Source organism: Balaenoptera physalus (assembly GCF_965194825.1).
Source record: "Balaenoptera physalus genome assembly, chromosome: 15".
In the NCBI taxonomy this organism is placed as follows: Eukaryota; Metazoa; Chordata; class Mammalia; order Artiodactyla; family Balaenopteridae; genus Balaenoptera; species Balaenoptera physalus.
The window spans coordinates 37069494-37090700 of NC_138894.1; the positions used below are offsets into that span (position 1 = coordinate 37069494).

Genomic DNA, 21207 nt, shown 5'->3' on the forward strand with positions numbered 1-21207 from the left:
TGCTAGGAGCTACCTTAAATGGGTCCTGGCAAAAATAGCAGATGTTACCAGACGCAGGAAAAATATCTTTCTAACCCATTAAAAAAGTCAAGCAAGGTTTTACTCAAACCTACCTGAGCCAAACATGCTGTAATTGAATTTTATCCAGAAAAATTGAGAGTTTTAAGAAATCTTTGACCTGTACCAGTTGAAGCAAAGCCAAACACTGTCATGCCTATGACTTCCAGTAACACAAGAAGAATCCCCAAACATCCCAAGTCTCAGTGGTTGTAGAGAAGCCTGTCTGCAGAGGCTAGCAAGTCTTTAATAAATCAGCCACAAACACAACATGGTATTTTAAATATACAGTAGGAACATTTATTTAAACACTTCTAAAAGATATTTCTCCATGCCTGATGATTTGATATAAAAATCAAACCCATCATACTTTCCCCTTCAGTCTCTCTACATCAAGGGCAATCAGAAATTTGTACAACATGAATATTTGCTTCTGAAACAAAAATTACAAATTAAGTGATAACAAAAATACACAAATCAACTGGACCCTAAACGAATTTCTAATGAATTTTTTCCCCTTTCCCCCAATCACCTAGAGCTTCTTTCTTCAGCCTCATTCTGCTCCTTTTCCTTTCTTTGCTTGGCCATGAACTTCTGTTAAAAGCAATTCATAATATAAAATATTTATTAGATGTTGCTTTGCTGTGTTACAAACGTATCTAATATATTTCATTGTATTTACAATTTAAAGAGCTTGATCCTACAGAATAAAGATTAGAAACACAGTGCCTTACATTAACATTCCTTCCTTCCATTCATGAATCATCTGATATTTATGATATACTTATGCATTATCTTGATGCTGGGGGACTCAGTGGTCAACAAGATAGATAAGGCCCCTTACCTCATGGAGCTGACATTCTAGTGGGGGAAGAGAAACAATAAAAGAATAAACAAGATAATTTAGGGGGTGGTGGTAAGTATTATAAAGGAAAGAAAGACTGTAAAGTAAATGAGATTGACTGTTTTTTGGGGTGGGAGGAGTGTTCTACTTTAGCTAGGTCTTTCTTTGTCAAAGGTCTTTCAGGGAAGCTGTTATTTGAGTTGAGACCTAAAAGATGAGGAAGAACCAGCTATACAAGGGGGGTTGGGAGAGGGCAAAGGAACAGCAATATAAAGGTGCAAAGGCAGCCAAGGGGCCTTTCATGTACGAAAAAAAAAAAGAGCCAAAAAAGCTGAAACAGAGTGAGCAATAATAGTGAGGTCAGAGAAGTAGAAAAAAAATCAGATCACGAAGGGCCTTACAGACCCACAATAAGAAGTTTGGATATTATTCCAAGTGTAATATGAAGGCAGTGGAAGATTTCAAGTGGAAAAGTGGCATGTTAAGAGCATAGGTAGCACAGCACAATGTTTAAGGGCATAAGCTTAGAATAAAACAAAGGTAGGTTCAAATCCTAAATCTGCCACTAACTAGCTATGTGATCTTGGGGATTAGGTACTCTTCAATCCTGTTTCCTCATCTTCAAAATTGGAACTGATAGCATCTACCTCATAAAATTGATTGGGGGATTGAATAAGCTTCCAGCAAATAACAGCTCAATGAATGTTAGATGAGTGTCTGTGCCACAAATTCAATACAGAGGATATATAAAGCAACTCTCAAACATTCAGGAGCAATCAGCACCACTGTTTCAACTATGGCTAATGACGATTCTCTAGAGTTCTAATCTAAATGTGTCCCAAAGACATGTACAACGAAAAAAAGGGGTGGTAGTAGTGAGGAAATGGATTAAATAAAGTTAAGTGGATTCTTTGGCTAGACAAGTCTGAAACTTTAACATGTTATGTGTCCATGACTCTGCAAGAGGGCATCAGAATATACAGTTTCCCACACTTTAATGGAGTGTCACATGGGACTAGTGATATGCAAAATCTACTCTGGCAAACGTTGCCAGAGGAAAAGGAATAAAAACTAGGAGTTACTGGCAAGATACAGTGAAGGACATGAATAGTACTTTGAACTTAAGAGGAATAAACTTAAGAGGAATAAACAAACCTTAAAAAGTTCGTCCAAAAGGAAAAAATGTACATTTTGTGTGGACACTTCAGTAGTTTGACTATGATACCACCACCTGAAGATTTGATGAGTTAAAAATTAAAAATATCTACCTCTGTATTTTGCTTATGACGTGTACTCCTGCAGTGATTTGTCATTGCTTTTTCACCTGAGTAGAAGAGGGAACAAATTGGACAGAAGAATCCAGCCTTCGGTACAAGAAAGTCTAAATCTAGAGGACAGGAAGAGAGAGGGGGAAGAGGAAGGAAAAAAATTAACGATGATTTATCTAGAGCTGTGTTAATTTATCTAAACATGATAAACATACTAAGCACAGTATACACTTATATACAAACATAATACACACTGTTATGTATCTAGGGATCAAGATCAATTAAGCCTCTAATCACAAAACCGAAGTCTTTATTTTTAAACAAATTCTGTAATATTCCAGAGCTTCCAGGAATGGCAGGGAACTCCTTCAGAATAGCAGTTCACTGGGAAAGAATCTGGTAGTCTTTGAAATAAACCTCTTAGGAATCCACTGTTAAAATAAAACAGGGAGAAGAGGCAAAATGATAGTCAACTGTCTGCTTGAGGTAAACAAATAAGGTGCCCCTTAGCTCATCTGAGCTGGCCATGAACAAAGTTTGCTAGCTAAGCTTTTCCAGCATGTCCTACTCAACTGGAATTTCTGCCTGGGCAAGTATAACTCAATTCTTACCAGAGCAACAAAGAAAGTACATATCCCAGACTTCAAGAGTGCAATAAAAATATCTTTGCCAGGTAAAAACACAGCTTAATAAACTGTTCTCAGAAATGCCAGTGTGCAAAGCTTGCTAATTTCCACTCTAATCATCTAAGCAAGGTCACTGCATTACTCATCTAAACAACAGAACACTTATTACGGTTCTGAATTTTTATTTCACATGGATAAGGAAAAAATGTCATTTTTACTTTACCTTCAGGGACATCAGGTGCCACTGACTTCCCCAAAGAAGAGTCCTCAATCTTCTTGCGTTTTCGTTCTGGTTCTGAATCCATTAATTCAGATTCTTCATCAACTAAACTCATTAAATTTTTCAAGGAAAAAAAAAAAAGTTATTCAAAATAGATTTATAGATTTTATACTAAGTGATGTTATCTGAAGCTAACATCAGATAATCTCTGCCTTCAAAGATTAATCTATGAAAAAAAAAGATTAATTTATGGATCACCTCTCTAAGTAAACCTTTCTTGGTTAATCCTACCCAACTATTCTTCCAAGAGTCTTTATATAAGGAATAAATGGGTAAATCTGTTCAACCTTATTAAACAGATTTAAGGATATGGGACTAATGCTTAGCAGCATATTTTATTTACACATTGTTAAGGAAAAAATTTAAAAGGTAATGGAAGAAGTTCAAGTTCTATATTACTGGCAAGAGTTAACGTGTGTATGAAAAAGTGCTGGGGTGGGAGAAGAGTGTGGATTGAGGGGAAAAGGACACGAGCAGAGAATAATTCTGCTGCCCTGTATTGAAAACCCTTCCAACCAAGAAAAACAAAACCTAAACTGATGGACTAAGACCCTTGTTAGACTGAATCACAAGTGAAACTACAAACATTCAAACCCAGCAAAGTGAATTAACATGTAAGAAGCACTCAATGTTATCAGCAAAATGCCTAACAGGATCTTGGGGGAAGACAAAAACAAAAACTGGTTCCAAGCAATTCTGGTTACCCTCAGTAGCTGAAATACCTAACTGTTGTAAAGCACTGGACAAATCTCTCTCACATATATATCATTCATTTAGCTTTTATCTCGTGTGAGACAGGCAGGTCAAATCATTATTATCCCTATTTCTTCGCAGATGGAGAAAGCAAAACCAAAAGAGGTAAGAAACTGATTATGTCCAAGGATGCATAGCCAGTAAGTGACAGAGACTTGTGACTTCAAGTTCAGTGCTCTCCCCATGTAACTGGGCTACTCTTTACCAAATCTGAGGGGATGGTTAGAAACTATGAAATCGTTATTTACTGTTCTCTTACTCCTTGCATTTTACCAGTCATCAAGTCCCAAAGAGTCGATTGAAAAGGCTGTCTCGCTTTTCTTGACTTGATGCTTAAAACAGCCTCCAGTGTCTTGCTACAACCCTGAACAGAGTAATACTTCCTCAAACACATATGCTGCTGCCACTCCAAAGGCACCTTTATCTAATAATAACAACAACAATAATACATATTATATATAATTACATAATAATTTAAAAGATTAAAACAAATATTTTAAGTTTAAAATTATTTAAAAAATGACTTTTTCTTAAGCTAGGTTCTTTCATCAAATATATTGTCTATTAATGAAAATAAATGGTTACAAAAGCAGTAAAGAAATGATTCTTTCTCTATTCTTCTGTTGAGATGAGGCAGTTCTAAGCAAGCTGGTAGCCGAAGTTGCCCTATCACAACAGAAATCCCGAGGGGGGAAAGCCCTCATGAAATTATGCTAGAAGCATTTGTCAGTTAGTAAAAACACTGACTATGGCTTGGTATCAAGGAGAGGTTAATGGAGAAGAATAGACAAAGGAGGAGTACCCACTTAGCCAAGGGAGAGAGCATCAAGAAAGAGTACATAATCAACAGTAACAAATGATGCAGAGAAGTCAAATAAGACTAAATTAAGAAGAAAAAAATTTAATCCAGTATGACAAGCAGAAGGGTTTTAGGTTTTTATTACACCTGGTTAGGAAATGGGAAAGGAAGGAGGCCTAAATAAATTGTGGAGCAGCACTGAGGACCCAGCTGAGAGCTAGGTCAATGAGATTCGACTGAATCACAGTTGGTAGTTTTTCCTTAGAGAACATAGGATACAAAAGCAGGAGGGCAATGAGGGTGCTGTTTTCAAAGAGAACGGTACAAGGGATTTAGGATTTTGCTATGAATATATGGACACAATGACAAATACTTGTTAAGTAACTGGAGTATTCTAGACACTGTTCCCTATTTGTTTCAACATGAATTGCACTGTTATTAAGACATCTTATTTAATTCACTGGTTGTCTGCTTGGCAGCATCCACAAAGCAAGGGATCTGGTACACAAATAAAAGCTAGTTAATAAATAATTTTTACTTGATGCTGCAACATGGTCAGAATAACCTTTCGTGGATCATTTCCACAAAAATTTGTCACATTCTATTATAACAGGATCCCATATTATTCTCTATTATCCCATTCCATTATGTTCCATTATCTCTATAATTGCAAAGATAAAAATCTTTATCCAGATCTAATCATTAATGGGCTGCCTTCCCTCACTCCCTCAACTCCCATCCCTGCTCTGTTGACTCTTTTTCTACTTTTCTTCTTAGACAGTAGATCTTTGGAACTTTAACCACCTCCTCGTATTGCGTTACTCTCTCCCCCACTTCTATCAATCCTGCTTTACCTTCACTAATTTGGAAGGCCTCTTCATCATTTGCTGGTTCTGCCGTAACAGCTTTTTCTGATGGTGGCGTTTTCCCAATTCTAACTCTCTTGGCTGGCACTTTAGCTTTAAAGAGAAAGTCTAATTTATTGCTACAGTAACAGTGTTTAAATTGCTTTTAACTCTGAATAACAACTTTAACACCTTTTTTGCAAACAAGATAGATATTACTCAAATTTGGGAAGGAAACCTATTTCTAATATAAAATAGGAGAATTCTGTTTTTAAAAATTCAGCACTAGTCTAAGCATTCTCCTTTTATTTTCCCATTTATCCGGATCAAAACTCCACCTTACCACCTGCTTTTCTCAAGGAGCCTACCCACATTTTTCTATTTTGTTCAAGACTGTGGGACCTTTCTAGTATTTTTTCTTAGTTTGGTTAAATTTTTCAAGATTTTTGTATTCGAAATTATTTTGATCTCCCTAAAGTACTGAAAGTGAGCTGACCTATTAGTCTATACCATCAAAATATTACTTAAAAGTGAAATGGTACCTTCACAAATTTTCCCAAATCCTAAGTCTAAGCAAAAACTAAGAGGCAGGCTGGTATAAACAGGCTTCTACTTATCAAAAGCTGTATTTTCTCAATAATACAAACATATCATTTTCGTTCCAATTCTAATCTGGGTATTCTAGTTTGCTTTCTGGTTTTGTTATCTTTTCTTGAGATACAGTAACTTGGGGCAGGGTCTGAACTAAGAGAAATTTGTGAAACTTGAACATATTTCTTCGGAAAATATCACTTGGCCATAACTATCTGTTGGCTTCTTATGTCAATACACAGTGAAATTATTGGTAATGTTGTAACATATATTTAAAAAAATTTTAAATGTAGTCCCCTCTAAAACAAAAGCTACCACTTCTGAGTATCTACCTGCTAAGTGTCTTTCAATCATGGTTTTCAGATCTTCTTCCATAATATTCTCATTTACTGGACCCACTTGGGACAAAGCTTCAAGTTTTGTCTTCTTTGTGTCCACAGCTCTCTTTCTTCTATCCCCTCTTTTATCGGTGGGATGGTCATGTTTGCTTTGTGTTAATTCAACTTTTAAATCATTGTCTCCATCTTCCTCCTCTCCAACTTCATCAACAGTAACAAAATTAAGCTCTTCTTTAAGGTTGTTAAAATCTGCCAGAGAGTCTTCATCCTCTTCAGTTACTTCATCTAATGTCACTAAATGCAGATCACTGCTGTCATCCTGTATTTCATCTACAGTAACTAAAGCAGAAGGGTCTTCAGGCATGTGAGAAGAAATGAACCCAATGGAATCCCTTCCAGTATTTTCCTCATCTCCTTTAGTATTTAAAGCAGCAAAACTTATGTCTGCCGACTCATTTAAAGGTAGCTCTTCTACTTCTCCAATTTCATCCACAGTTACCAAGCGTTCCTGTTTGAGAAGATCTTGTTCTTCAGCCACTGACAGTACAGTAACATCTTTAGGTTCACTGTGGGAAATGCAATCATCTTGATCAATTAACTCATCTAATGTAAGAAGTGAATTTGAATTTTTTACCATTTCTTCCATATTTATTTCTTCTTCATCAATTACTTCATCCACAGTGACTAGAGCTTGTGCTAGATGTGCAGCTGCATCTTCTTCTTCCCCAATCTCATCCAATGTTACAAAAGATAATTCTCCCTCAACAACACGAGGAGCAGAGATTTTCCCCTTCTTCTTCTTCAAGTTAAGTTCAGAGGAAGGGGTATTTTTGAGAGCTTCTTTCCTTTTTCCCTTCAGTGGATTCTGCTTGGCTTGAAAAGGATTCACTTCTTCTATAACTTCATCCACAGTAACAAATTCATCCAAATTAAAAGGAAATAAGGGTTCCTGTTGGAAAGGTAAAAAAACTCACAGAATTGTGAACAACTACTGATAACTGGCTAGGTTCCATACAGTCTCAATAAATGTGCATGACATACCTATCATTTGTGAGAATTTCAGTATAGAGATGTTTCCTAAAGCTGAAATTAGTTATTTTTCAAAGCCCCACAAACAAATCCAAAGAGTAAACAATGCCAAAGGTAAAAAATCCTAACAATAGCAATCTAATTCCACCTTTACTTAATTTCAGTAAGATTACAATTATTTCCTAAATGACGTGCGAATTGGAAATATGATGTACAAAAATACTACATTAAGAGCATTTATCAAACAATTAACATAATATAAAGAATTTACCATTCCATATGTTAAATGATATCTAGCAAGTGTTTTGGAGACTTCATGGACTACTAAAAGCACCTCAAATGCAACTAGAAAGTTAGTAGCTAACTAGATTGTTCCATCAATCAATTTAGATACATAATACATATTTTAAGATATGTAATACTAAGATACAGGCACACTTTGCTTAATTGCACTTTGCTTTATTGTACTTTGTAGATACTACTTTTTACAAATTGAAGATGTGTGGAAACCCTGTGATAAACAAGTCTATTGGCGCCATTTTTCCAACAGCACTTGATAACTTCATGTCTCTGTGTCACATTTCGGTAATTCTCACAATATGCAAACTTCTTCATTATTATTGTATTTGTTATGGTGATCTCTGGTCAGTGACCTTTGATGTTACTACTGCAAAAAGATTACGATTCACTGAAGACTCAGATGATGGTTAGCATTTTTTAGCAATAAGGTACTTAATTAAGGTATGCACATTTTTTTAAAGACACAATGCTACTGTACACTTAATAGAGTACAGTATAGTATAAACATAACTTTTACATGTACTGGGAAACCAAAAAATTTGTGTGACTCACTTTTATTCAGATATTTACTTTACTATTCTGGTCTGGAACAGAACTTGTAATATCTCTGAGGTATGCCTATATAAGATTTATATTTTGAGAAAGTTATACAGAAAATTTATTACTAAGACTTAATGACAAATATAACTGCACTTGAAAAAAAAATAGTATCTGTATTTTGAAAAATGGTGCCAATTACTAAAGAGAATAAATTCCTGGCAGGCCTCCTACACATTTAGTACACTATCAATGGTCAATTACTAGTAAATATAATAATGGCATTAGAATACATACACAGTAAATTTAGGGCAGGAGGGGGGATGTGTAAGCAACTGTACTATCAATTTATTAAGCCATGGAAGAACCATAATCCTTACTTCTGCTTCTTAAACTACTAACATTTCTCCTTGCCCTAATAAAGTAGACCCAAATTTATGCCCTACCAGGGGAAAAAAGTAAAATAACTGAAAAAATATTCTATGAATAACAGAAATCTAAAATACCAAACAGCCAAATATAAATTGTAACATGTTTATTTGGCAGTAGAAGTCAGTACCAAGAAAGTAAATCTTAAAGCCCGTCTAGTTAGGTTAAATTGAGTGGTACCAAAAGGATAACAAAATGGAGAGGACTCAAGTCAAATGTCAACCTCCTTTACATAGATGATTTTATTCTGTGTTACAACCCCTTCCTACTGATGTGACACTGGAGGTGTCTTCCTACTCTAATCCCCTTTCCATCCCTGTGTAACTGTTTGCTCCACACCAAGAACAAACTATTTAGCCTAGCTCAAGGTCAGAAAATGAACTGGTGGTGGGGTCAAAAATATACTATCTCATTCCTGTCCCTTGCTCTATATCAAACTAATTATTACAGGAGAGACACAAGTTACAAGGTGGACGAACTCTTTTATGGAATGATAGAATAGATGGGTCTGTGTTAGTAGATTGTTTCTTACCTCTTTGGGTTTGGAACTTCTACCAGTGGTGCTTTTAGGAGTCTTAGTGTTTTGCCCAGTCAAAGTCTGAAATATTAAATAAGAAATACAGAAAAACAGAATTTACAACTAGGTTATTAATGTTCTTTAAAACACAAAAAGAATTCAAAAAGCAAATATTACCCAAACACATTCAATTATACAAATATTTAACAGGTATACCAAGCTAAGTCAACAATCATTTAACAGTATAGGCATCATCTCCATAAGCTGTAGTTAAATTCAGTTTTACTGTCTAAGTAGGGCCATCAGTAAGCTGATAAAGGAAGCTTCAATTTAAAAGAGAAAACGGTTTCCCATTTCAGAAGCTAAATCACCTCAGGAGATTCAATGCAGATTTTTTTTTTTTTAAATGCAAAGTTTTATTTCTGACCACATTTTATCCAAATAATGCTTTCACACCTGTTAATAAATTACAAACTTGAGCTTATTATTCTAAGTGTCTACTGGCTTAAATCCATGGAGTCATTTAAGAAAGGGAAAAGGGAGCTTGGGGGTGAAGGGAGTGAGCAGATGAAAGCATAAAACAAGATTACATCTCCTACTCCTTAGCTACAACAGAGAGCTAATCACTTCAAAGATTCTCTGAACATTCTTCCTACCCTCCTCACCTTATTGTTGCTGTCATCCCGTTTCATGACGGAAGGTTTAGCCTCTGTTTCCTGAGACTGTTTTGTAATATCCCTGTAATCCAGTTTAGAATCTTTGCCTTGCAGGGCTGAGATCCTTCCACTGCCTCCTCTGGTAACACTGCTCTGAGTGGGTTTCAATTTACTGCTGTTTTCAGCCAAGCCTGATCTGGCACTTGTAGGTTTAAGGAGACCCAATTCCTTGGCTGAAAGTTTCTTTTCAGCATTTATTTGATCTCTGAGTACAGATTTTAGAAAACTTTTCTGGTTTTCAGATTTTGAAGCTGTAGCTTTTGCCTTTAGAGAAGAGACCATACCAGCCTTGATGCTTGATTTACTGCTAGATGCATTTGATGCAGGCAGCATACTAATTTTACTAGTTTCATCAGACTTATTGGCCTGAACCACTCCTTTATTTGGGCATGCCTTGGTCACTGAGTTTTCTGCAGGCTTTTCTTTCATTGCAGCCACAATCTTTTCCAACTTCTCTGCAACCATCTTATCATCATTCTTTTCAGCCTTCTCTATTCGTATTTGCAGATTCATTCTGGTTCCCTTGGTATTTAATTCATTCTCCTCCTTTTCATCCATATTACTTTTTGCAGAAATTCCCTTTGTGCTCACTGACTGCTCACCCCCGGTGGAAATTCCAGGTACTAAGGCCACAACACAAGTAGATGGTACTATTTCTGAAACAGTTTCATGTTTGTCTACTTCAGCTACAGCTTCTATCATAGACTGTGTAATTGCAGAAAAGAAATCTTCTGCTTCAGATGGAGAGTCTTCTAGAATTCCTTTGATGTTCCTTTCTTCTATAAATGCACTATCAGATGATGTTAATTCTGTTTCAGGGTTAATAATTTCTGCCTCTTCCTTCTCAAAGTCACTGGTATACACCTGCTGATTTAAAACAGACTGCTCTCCATTTTCAGTGAATAAGTCAATACTGGCTGGAGTGGATGCTACAAGAGGAATTTCCACTTTGACCTCCTCTCCTTGAGTTTCAACTTCAAATGTTTCAATAGCAAAGTCAGAGACACATAGTGCTTTTTCTGGTTCTTCCTCACAAGGCTCTTCCTGTTGTATAAAAGTTTCTGTTTGAATGCTGGGAATAGATTCTTCTTTAACTTCACTAGGTTTAACGGAGGGACTATCAGCTGCTCTTTGCACCTCACTTTCATCAACTGGATGGTTTTTCAAGTCAGGGCTAAAAGTATTTAAAAACAAAAAGAACACAAACAAAAACACAAACAAAAATCAAACTATGATGAGAATTCAACCATCATAAATAATCCTGTTGATGCTAATTGTTAAGACTTCCTGATACAAGAGCAATAAGCACTGGGAAATCCAGCCAATCAGCATAATAATGGTTAAGAAGTTTTGATGTAAATATACAGATAACATAAAATTTTAAAATGATCCTCCATTGCACTAAAGATTTCTTTTTAGTTCAAAGGAAATTATGGCAATATTATGACCACTGATATGATCATTTTACTCATATAAGTTATAACCATTTATTTTTCCTTCTGTGTCAAGTTTGCCCCTGATACCAGAAGGCTGAATGTGAATTTGAGACATCTCAAATTATTATTAGGTCTTATCTCCCCAACAGTGGTAACTGAAATAATAAAATATGTTTATGGTTCGTGAAACTAATGATCCATGCATTATTTACAATTTTATAAGTGAGCCTTACATAAAAGGAACAGAAACAGAAACTGATAGGCCACACTTATCTTAAACACGTCACCTCTTTCTTTTGGGTGTGAAACAGATTTGTTTTCAATTTCCCAAGAACTGTATTTATTAGTAATACTTAAAAGAAAACTTTCTTTGGAAATATCTTTTAAATACTCTGTTGGAGATTTAAAGTTAGAGGCAAAGCTGATACAACCACCTTAACATAAACATGTGTACTTGTATGTGCCTTTGGCTATATCACAAGAAGAAATTTGTTAAAAGAAATCCTTCCAGTTACAGAGACTAATTTAAGATTCTAATACATAGCTTAAAATTTTAAGTAAAATTATTTAGAAGAAATGGAGGAAATACATGGCAAATATATGCAACTGATCTAATTCATCAAGGTCCTCCCAAATCCAACATAAAAATAAAAGTGTGCGATACAACTATTTTCACTGAGACAGAGACAGAATAAACTGTTTTTATATTAATGCTCCATGGATAAGAGATTACCCTGAATAGTAATAAGGAAAATCTTAGCTTCTGAAGACAACATCCAGCACTCTGTCAACACAATAATGTTTAACAAATACATCTGATTAATTACATTAGAAGGTACAGGTTGGAGAAAGACTCCAGAAAGTGATCCTGCCATATCAATATCTCAGTGTTGACTTTTTCCTCCTACTCTTCAAGGAAGGAGGGGATGAGACATCCCTTTTGATATGCTTCTCAAAGGGTGGCTATATACTCCTTAGTTACTGCAAGATGGTGTCCGTGTCCTGAGACATTAATAATATTTCAGAAGTTTGGAAAAAGTAAGTGCTACCACATCAGGGTCTAATCTTATGAGCCAATAAACTATTCCTCCCTCCTCCAAAGATGGTTAAGTTTAAACTTCCAGAGGAGAAAACTTTTCTAAGAGATCAGAGAAACACCTCTTGAAGAAAAGCCATTAAGGCAAAGAGTTTGAGGAATTTATTTAAGTTAAAAAGTCAGTAACCATAGACCTTTATCAAATAATATTCTATTCAACTGCATAAGCTGTCCTTTGTATGCTGAAAGGGTTTAAAGGTTTGCATTTGAAATGATTCACATCCCTTATATTAAAAAATACCAATGGCTGATTTTTGGTGTTCCAAATTCCTAGGAAAAGTAAAAAAAAAAACTTGTTGCCAAGCACAAATATGACAAAGAAAAAGTTGTGATATTCAGTTAAAGCAGTTATGTGAATATTATTTCTCAAGAAATAAGCTTTCATTTTTAAGTTACAAGACTCATTTCCAATAATGAACATTAAATTCAAACTCCTGCCTCATTACAGAACTGCATATTAACCCTAAAGGCTTTACAAACTAGAGCTATACAAAAACACCAATTTACTGGGCTTTAGAAGGAGAACAATGGAGATTTTGATTCCTGGCTCTAGGATACAGTAAGTCCTCCCCCTTTACCACATTTAAAGTTTGTCAGTAAATTTAAAAAGCTGTTATCTTTTATACAAAATGAATCACTATGCAGTATCACACTTGAAACAGACAGCATGAACCTACTTAGAAAAATGGCTTAATTCCATATTTGTTCTTGTGTGCCAGTCTTTTAAAATTATAGTGCTTTCTTCATAGGATTTATTTTCCAAAAATTAGTATCTAGTTTTCTGGCTGATACGGTAAAAAGCTTCAGTGTTCATCAAGTTAGCTTGGAAAGTCAGTTTGAGATGTCAAATAAATGAAATTATTAACACCAGAGTATAAAAAACAGTCTTTTAAAAGAATAAAGAAAACAAAATCATATTCTGGAAACTGGACCAAAAAAGGATTCCAGAAAGGCTGGGTTCAGGATAGAGGTATCTAATTTCCCACTCCCCTGTCCTACCCCATCCCTCCATAAAACCAGGGTTTCAAAATCTTCAGAGAAGGTATATAATAAAAGCTGGCCATGAGAACAAAGGTTAACACCATACCATATACTTTCTGAGAAACTTTAGACTGAGACATAACAGTGAAGATCAGTATTTATTTCAGAGGGCCACTGAGTACTGCCCAACATTATTAATGAACTGGTGAACATTTCCTCTTGCACCCTTATTTGGAGCCTTAATCATATGATAAATAAATAATGTTCACATGGGGGTTGGTTAAAACAGGGAAAATGTAGAATTTTATTAAATTATTAATATATCCATGTGAGATTTCTTTTAAAAAGGAAACAAATACTTTACATTAACTATAAACAAGAGGATCATATTAACGAATTAGCATCCACAAGTGCTTAAAAAAAAAAAAAAAATACAAGGACCAGTATTTTCTCAGGATCAGCTTACTCCAATAAAGAAATGTGAAGTATTCAGCCACATCCCATGTCTTTTTTCTCTAACATCATACAGGTCAGAAAAAAACAACTGCAAAGTGGGAATTAAGAAATTATTAGTGCTAGAACTTTAAAAATTAATAAGATTAGACAACTATTTGTAAATTCATTAAGACATATCTGATTTTAAAAGATAAGTGAAAACAATGAAAGAGAAAATGACCAAACGCACACAGTAACTATTCTTTTGGACGTGAAAGAAACTGTCAAATGAAATATATAAAATGGATTTTTGGAAGAGCCTACTTACTTACCAGCCAGAGTTACTACAGCCAAACTGCAGGTCTATCTATACTACTACATGCAGCATTGTTACTTATTCAGCCCTTTGCGGGCTTTTGTAGCAAACACTGCTTGCTGTTGGTTATTACTTCTTAGGCGTGTAAATATAATTGGTATGCTGATGTGCAACTTAAAAAAGTTTGTGTGGATATGTATAGCCAACCTATTGCTTAAAGTTACCGATATATTTTAATGTACTCATAATCATCTTTATCATTTAAAAGTCTCATTTTATAAAAATTACTGAGAAGAAAAATCCATAAGACATCCTGTTTTTCAGGCATCTTATAATTAGGCAGTGTATCAAATAAAATAAACTTTCCATATTTATACACTCAAACTCCTCTTTCAAACTGATAAGCTCTTACTACACTGACTAAGAAATAAGGGTAAATCACTTAGTATGAAAGAGAGAAAGAATTCTCTATCAGTGATTCCCAATGAAGAGCAGTAAAAGGGAGGTTATTCATTGGTGGGACAAGGGTGGTGATGAGTGTGGTATTCATCAGGATGAGAAAGTCACTACAAAGAGGATATACTATATGTGGTCAAAAAAAGTTGCGAGTTACCAGTTTGTATAGACTCTGAAGAACAACCTTTCACCCTCTGAAAATATAAAGCAGTGTACATATTATTTTGTTTTATACCAAAATACACACTAAATATTATCTTTCTGGTTTTAAAAACTCAATGAAAATTTAAAAGGATTATACAAACAAACTTAAAATTACTACTGTGCCTAACTATTTTGGAATAGAAAAATCTAACAAGAATATAACACTGATAACAGAGTCGAGCTGTTCAAGAGAATTAGCAAAATATTTCATAAAGAAGGCAAATTTATATATTTAATTCAAACTGTGTGTACACATTCACTTCTCCTAAAAAAAAAAATCAGTAAATATCTGAAAGAGACAAAAAATAATAACAAAAAAAGCCCCTAGGTCAAACAGAGCCCTCCAAAAACCCCAAAACAAAAAACACCCTCATAACACTCATATAAAAGATACAAACTTTTTGTTACTGGTGAACAATTACCATAAAATACACAAATAATATTTAGTAATTAACTACATACTATAAAAACTGTTAGCAAACTTAAAGCAACATACCTTTTTTTCCCTAGTTCTGGGTCTTTCTCAGCTTCAGCCTGTAATATAATTCCACATTTTATTAGAGGCTATTCTACTGGATTTAAAATATTTAACTCATCAATGCAGTGTTTTCAGTTCTTAAAATCTAAGCTAAAAAAAACACCCATACCTTAAAAATATATCAAAACAGATAGTTTTCAGTGTCCACATAACCATCAGGTTCTAGAATTTTTTTCCCATTTTTAGATAAAGATCGCTAAATAAGATTATACAGAATAAATGACACACAGAAATTAATGAGAAAAATAAGTTTCCATAATGTTGATAATAAATAAGAAAATTTTAACTTTAAAAGCCTGGAAATACTACCTTTTGCTAAGAATAAAAACAAGTAACCTGAAATATCAACGTATTTTTTGTGCAATTATTATTTTAAAAGACTTCTATTTATGAGAGACTAGTTGACTTAGAAAGCTTTCTACTCAAAACACACAGAAGTGCTGGACAAAATTTAACAATAATCCTTTTAAACATGTATCTGAACCACCAAGAAAGCAACGTCCTGGGGCCCAAAATGAAAGGAGGAATTAAAATTCAGTGCTTATGCCAAGCACTGATCCAGGCACTTAGGATACATCACTGAACAAAAGAGCAAAAATATCTGCCCTTTAGAACTTACATATACTAGCTGAAGGCTTTTTCTGTGGGGAATCGTGTGCTGAGTTGAGAATTATCTTTCTCTAGATTTTCTCAGATTAAAAGCTGAGAATTATATTGTATAGAAACTGAATAATATTTCTAGAGAGGTTCCCGGTGTGGGTGTTGGAGTCCCAGAGTAAAGGCCTTCTTTACTAGGGTATCTGGTAAGGTATCCACTCTACACTGTAATGGTATATAAAGAAAATTAAAGATGGCAGTTGATAAGTCCCATCCACAGTGCTTACAAGCGGTCTTCTCATTCATGGGAGAAACTTGTTAGAGGAAACCAAAACCAAAACCAAAACCAAAACCAACCTATATGATAGTAGAGAAAATCTGTACCAGATACCTGTATTAGCTAACCTGCTTCTTTATTCATAAATTAATAGAAGAGAAAAACAAATGCACGAGAGAGAACAAATCAAGCATCCAAAGCTGACTGAAGATATTTCAGAGAACTGCTTTAAAAACAACTCTAAAGAATACTCTCTAAAAAATTTTTCTAAAAAAAAATTCAATAGGATATAGCATCCATAATATCAGTACAGGTGCTACTTCCAGAAAGACAGAACATTAAAATCTGAAGAGAAGAAATATTCAAAGACATAAGAGGAAAATTTTCCTCAGGTGAAGGAACACACTAATTTTTAGATTTCATAAATTCAATGAATGATCTAAGCAGGATATAGGAAATAAGTCCCAAACCAAGTTAAAACCTTGCTCACTGCACCAGCCATACTGATCCTCCTTGGAATTCCCGAATCACCAAATACGTCCTTAAGGCCTTAGCTCTTGTTCTCTCTAAAAACCTCTTCTCTTTGATACGTTAGTAGAGTTCGCTCTCTTACTTCTTTCTTTCAGGTCTCTCAAATAACTCTTTCTCAGAGGGGCCTGACCACTCTAAAATACACATATCCCCCTGCACACCCCGCCATCCAGCACACTCTATCATTTTTTCTTGATTTTTCTCCACAACACTTCATAGCACTTTTTACCACCTCACACTACGTATATATACGTGTGTGTGTGTGTGTATATATATATAAAATAAGCTCCTTGAAGACTGGGCCATTGACTTCTCTGTTTACCAATGTATTCCAAAATCTAAAACAGTGCTGGCATAGAGAAGGAATTAGATAACTATTTGCTAAATGAATTAGGAATAAATGCTAAAAGGTTTCAAAGAGAAAAAAAAAAATTACATAGAGGTAGGATTGGAATCAGCCTTCTCCTTAACAACACTGGTTAAGAAAAACAAAACAATAAAAGCAAGAACAATCTGAGCACAGAATTCTCCACCTGGACACACCATCAATGAAACATGTAAGAGAAAAATAAAGTCATTTCCAAATATGCAGGGATTTAGAGAAAGTTTACTGGCCATACATACTTTCTGGGAAAATTATTTGACAATATATTCTGGCAAACAGAAAGTAATCCAAGAGAGTAGGAGATACATAGTCCAAGAAATAACAGAAGTAACTCAGAAGAGCAATAAAAAGAAAATCAAAGGTATATAGATGCCTTTACAAAGCAAATGGCCATAAATTTAGAACAGGGTGTCAGAAGAATAGCTCTAAGAAGAGAGCATATTCTATTCAACAAATAGTAATTAAGTTATGTGACCCGAGTAACATGAAGACAGTCTTCTTTTTTCCTTTCAACAACAAAACAACAACTCCTAAACTGTACAGGAAAGCCACAACCCAAATACTGAACAAAAACACAGCAACATTTTGAGAAAAGACCGGGAGTATAAGAGAGTCACTTCCAAGTGTGCAAGTTACACGTATTTCTTTCTTTATAGACCTACTCTCATTACTAAATTCTGCAGTAAATATCTTCATAATTAAGATATCAAAAATGCAGGTACTGGGTTTCCGTACTTAGAATTAAGCCTTCATATTCTGTATGCAAGGTAACTATAGTTATAGAATTAAAGGTTGTAATGTACTACATGTGGAAGTAACATTACAGGTAACAAAAATGGGGGGAGGATATTGAACAGAGGGTAACATAGGATACTAATTAACTCATTATAAACATGGTAAATTAAAAACTGTTATTAAAAAAATCTGGGGGCAGGATTTATTTCCACCTCATAGTCTAGCTTAGGCTTTCATTACCTCTCATATAGACTATTACAACACCTTGAAATTAGTCCACCTGCCTCTACTATCCAATTTATGATTTGTTAAATGGATATAATGGACATTATGTGACATGCTCAAGATTACAAGGCTAGCTTATCAGTGGTGGAGCTAATAAGTCTTTTATAATAAGTTAAATGTGCTCTTCAATTTAATAAGCTATAAGAATGAGGTTGAGTTAGGATGTGGGAAATAAAGCATTAATTTAGGCAGAAGTTTCATATAATTTCCACTTGTTTCATTTTCTTTAAGTCTAAGAATTTGGGACCACAATTCTGGAAGAAAAATTTATGCATAGTCTGTGTTTACTGTAATTCTGAACATAGTTGAAAGTAATAACTTGAAACATACCACAACACAAAGTTTTAAAAATACAATGTTCTGTTGAGAAAAAAAAAATGCTAAAAACTTAAAAAAAATTTTTTTCTGAAATCAGGTTAAACAAGCCACACAAATTTGTGCTTAAGGACTTCCCTGGTGGCCCAGTGGTTAAGAATCCGCCTGCCAATGCAGGGGACATGGGTTCGAGCCCTCGTCTGGGAAGATCCCACATGCCACAGAGCAACTAAGCCTGTGTGCCACAACTACTGAAGCCCATGTGCCACAACTACTGAAGCCCGTGTGCCTAGAGCCCGTGCTCCACAACAAGAGAAGCCACCACAATGAGAAGCCTGCATACCACAATGAAGAATAGCCCCCGCTCGCTGCAACGAAAGAAAGCCTGCACGCAGCAACGAAGACCCAATGCAGCCAAAAATAAATAAATTAAAAAAAAAAAATTTGTGCTTAAATCAGTATCATGATGCATTCATTTACTTATAGGTGCTCTATTTAATCTGGATTTAGATGGTGGAATTTTCTCTTTCTTGAGCAAGCACGAGTTTGGCAGATTAACAAAAACCAGCAGGCACCAAATATAAGGCCCTATTTACCTCCTGCTATTGAGATACAATGAAACTATTAGAAAGAGAAAACATCTGAGTTTCAATTTAATTCTTTCAAAGGTAGACTATTCATAGTTTTCAAAGATTATTACTGTGCAAGCCAAGAACCTGTAAAATCTTCTTTCTTATGAAAGAAGAGAGTATAATAATTTAAACAAGTAAAAGAAAAAAAACTTCTATCAGGAGGAAGTCAAAATGGACTCAATGTAGACTGCATTCTGGAGATAATCATGCTATGCATATGGCATCACTCTGCACATATGTCCATAGTAAGCATCAGAATGAATACGCTACATTTTCTAAAATTACCTCAATCTATTCTCATTTATACAAATTTATACTGTTCCATAAACCATGAAAATTGGAATAATGATTGCAAAATAAATTTTTAAAAGAAACAGTATCTAAACTCAGAATGAGTTTGACTATTGTCCAAGAATAATTCTCGAAATCAGCTTCAGAGTGTATCTTCTAGCTTTGGGAGAATGACCTTTATGCTTTCCTCATTTTCTAAAAGCACAAAAGTTGATACAAAATAATCTTACCTCTGATGAGTCTATCTTTGGAGATAATGTGCAGGTCAATACATGGTTACCTATGTTCTGTGGATTCTGTTTCAGAAAGCTGTACATTGACTGAGCAGATTCAGGACTATCTAACTGAAGAATTGCCTTTGGAAAAGACAGAAAAGTATTAATTAATAGTTCCTAAAAAAATTAAAAGTAGAATTACCATAGAATCCAGCAATTTCATTTTTTAGTATATACCTAAAAGAATTGAAAGCCAGAACTGGAACAAGTATTTGTACACCCATATTCATACCAGTATTATTCACATTCAAAAGGTGGAAGCAACCCAAGTGTCGATCAACAGACGAGTGGATAAACACATGTGGTACATACATACAATGGAATATTATTCAGCCTCAAGAAGGAAAATTCTGACATATGCTACAATACATGCTGGAAGACATGCTAAGTGAAATAAGCCAGACACAGAAGGACAAAAATTGTATGATTCCACTTATATGAGGTACCTAAAGTAGTTAAATTCAGAGACAGAAATTTAAATGGTAGAATGGTGGTTGCCAGGGGCTAGGAAAAGGGGAGATGGAGAGTTGTTGTTTAATGGACAGGGAGTTTTAGTTTGTGAAAATGAAAAAGTTCTGGAGATGGATAGTGGTGATGGCTGCACAACAACGTGAATATACTTAAATGCCACTGAACTGACACTTAAACATGGTTAAAGAAATTTCTTAAACATGTCAAAGAAATTAGTATCTACTATTTGGTCAATTAGGTATTTTTTATGAAGCAAATACTGTCAACTTTGCTATAAAACCCTTTCTACCTTTCTAGGTAATACATGGTTGACCAAAATCTAATTTTCATGGACACGTCTGAATTAAACAGAGAAAACAGAGGGCACAGAAAATGTAAAGGGACTTTAGAAATACCTGGTTGACACCCTTTCATTTTATAAATAAGAACTAAAAGTGTAAACCAACTTAGCTAAGGTCACAAAGGTAGTTAAGGCTAGATGAACACAAGTCTGCACTTCCCCAAAAGATAATGCTCTTTGCACGTATTACCTTTCTCCCTTGTGCAAGTTTTTATTTCCCCTTCAAACTAAGAGTTCTTCCTCCTTCCTGCCACAGCCCAGGAGAAAATATGATGGTATATCATAATTCTGCTAAGAGGCTGAATAATGTTTATAGGTGCTTCAGTTCAGAAGCTGAATGAAAAGTTACAGACCATAAGAATACAGGGTTCAATTATATATTCTCTACAGAACATACAGCGAAAATAGAAGTGACCTTGTTACCTTGTTTTTATTACTCATGTATACATGGTGATCCACTTTTCCAAACTGAAGTCCAACACAAAGTACACACTGAAGTCCATCTTCTGGTAAGTTATCAAGATGTACAAATCGATCGTAAATTTTATCTACATTTGCCTGTAGTTTTTTTTTTTTTTTTTTTTTTTTTAGGAGACAGCATAGAAAAAGAGAAAAACAGCTAAAGTATCAAACTGTAAAACACAGACTAACAATTTATTTTTCAGAGGTCAGGTGATGTCTT

General features: G+C 34.8%; 1 protein-coding gene across 12 annotated transcripts in view; it reads right to left on the minus strand.

Annotated features, from left to right (window-relative positions):
• Positions 1–332: 332 nt before the first annotated feature.
• Positions 333–21207, minus strand: part of ZNF638 (zinc finger protein 638) — an 88669-nt gene continuing 67794 nt past the window's right edge. For 7 of the 12 annotated variants that reach the window (XM_082425970.1, XM_082425972.1, XM_082425971.1 and 4 more), the window contains 10 exons: positions 20949–21083; positions 19670–19795; positions 15350–15387; positions 9879–11103; positions 9229–9294; positions 6396–7350; positions 5482–5586; positions 3019–3120; positions 2170–2288; positions 333–651 (listed from right to left, as the gene is read on the minus strand). In XM_082425970.1, the coding sequence (XP_082282096.1) occupies positions 586–651; positions 2170–2288; positions 3019–3120; positions 5482–5586; positions 6396–7350; positions 9229–9294; positions 9879–11103; positions 15350–15387; positions 19670–19795; positions 20949–21083 (2937 nt within the window). In that variant the 3' untranslated portion in view covers positions 333–585. Of the gene's footprint in view, positions 652–791; positions 919–2169; positions 2289–3018; positions 3121–4087; positions 4253–5481; positions 5587–6395; positions 7351–9228; positions 9295–9878; positions 11104–15349; positions 15388–19669; positions 19796–20948; positions 21084–21207 lie in introns of those variants that run through there. The other 5 variants (XM_082425973.1, XM_082425969.1, XR_014253679.1 and 2 more) reach the window with 4 other exon arrangements.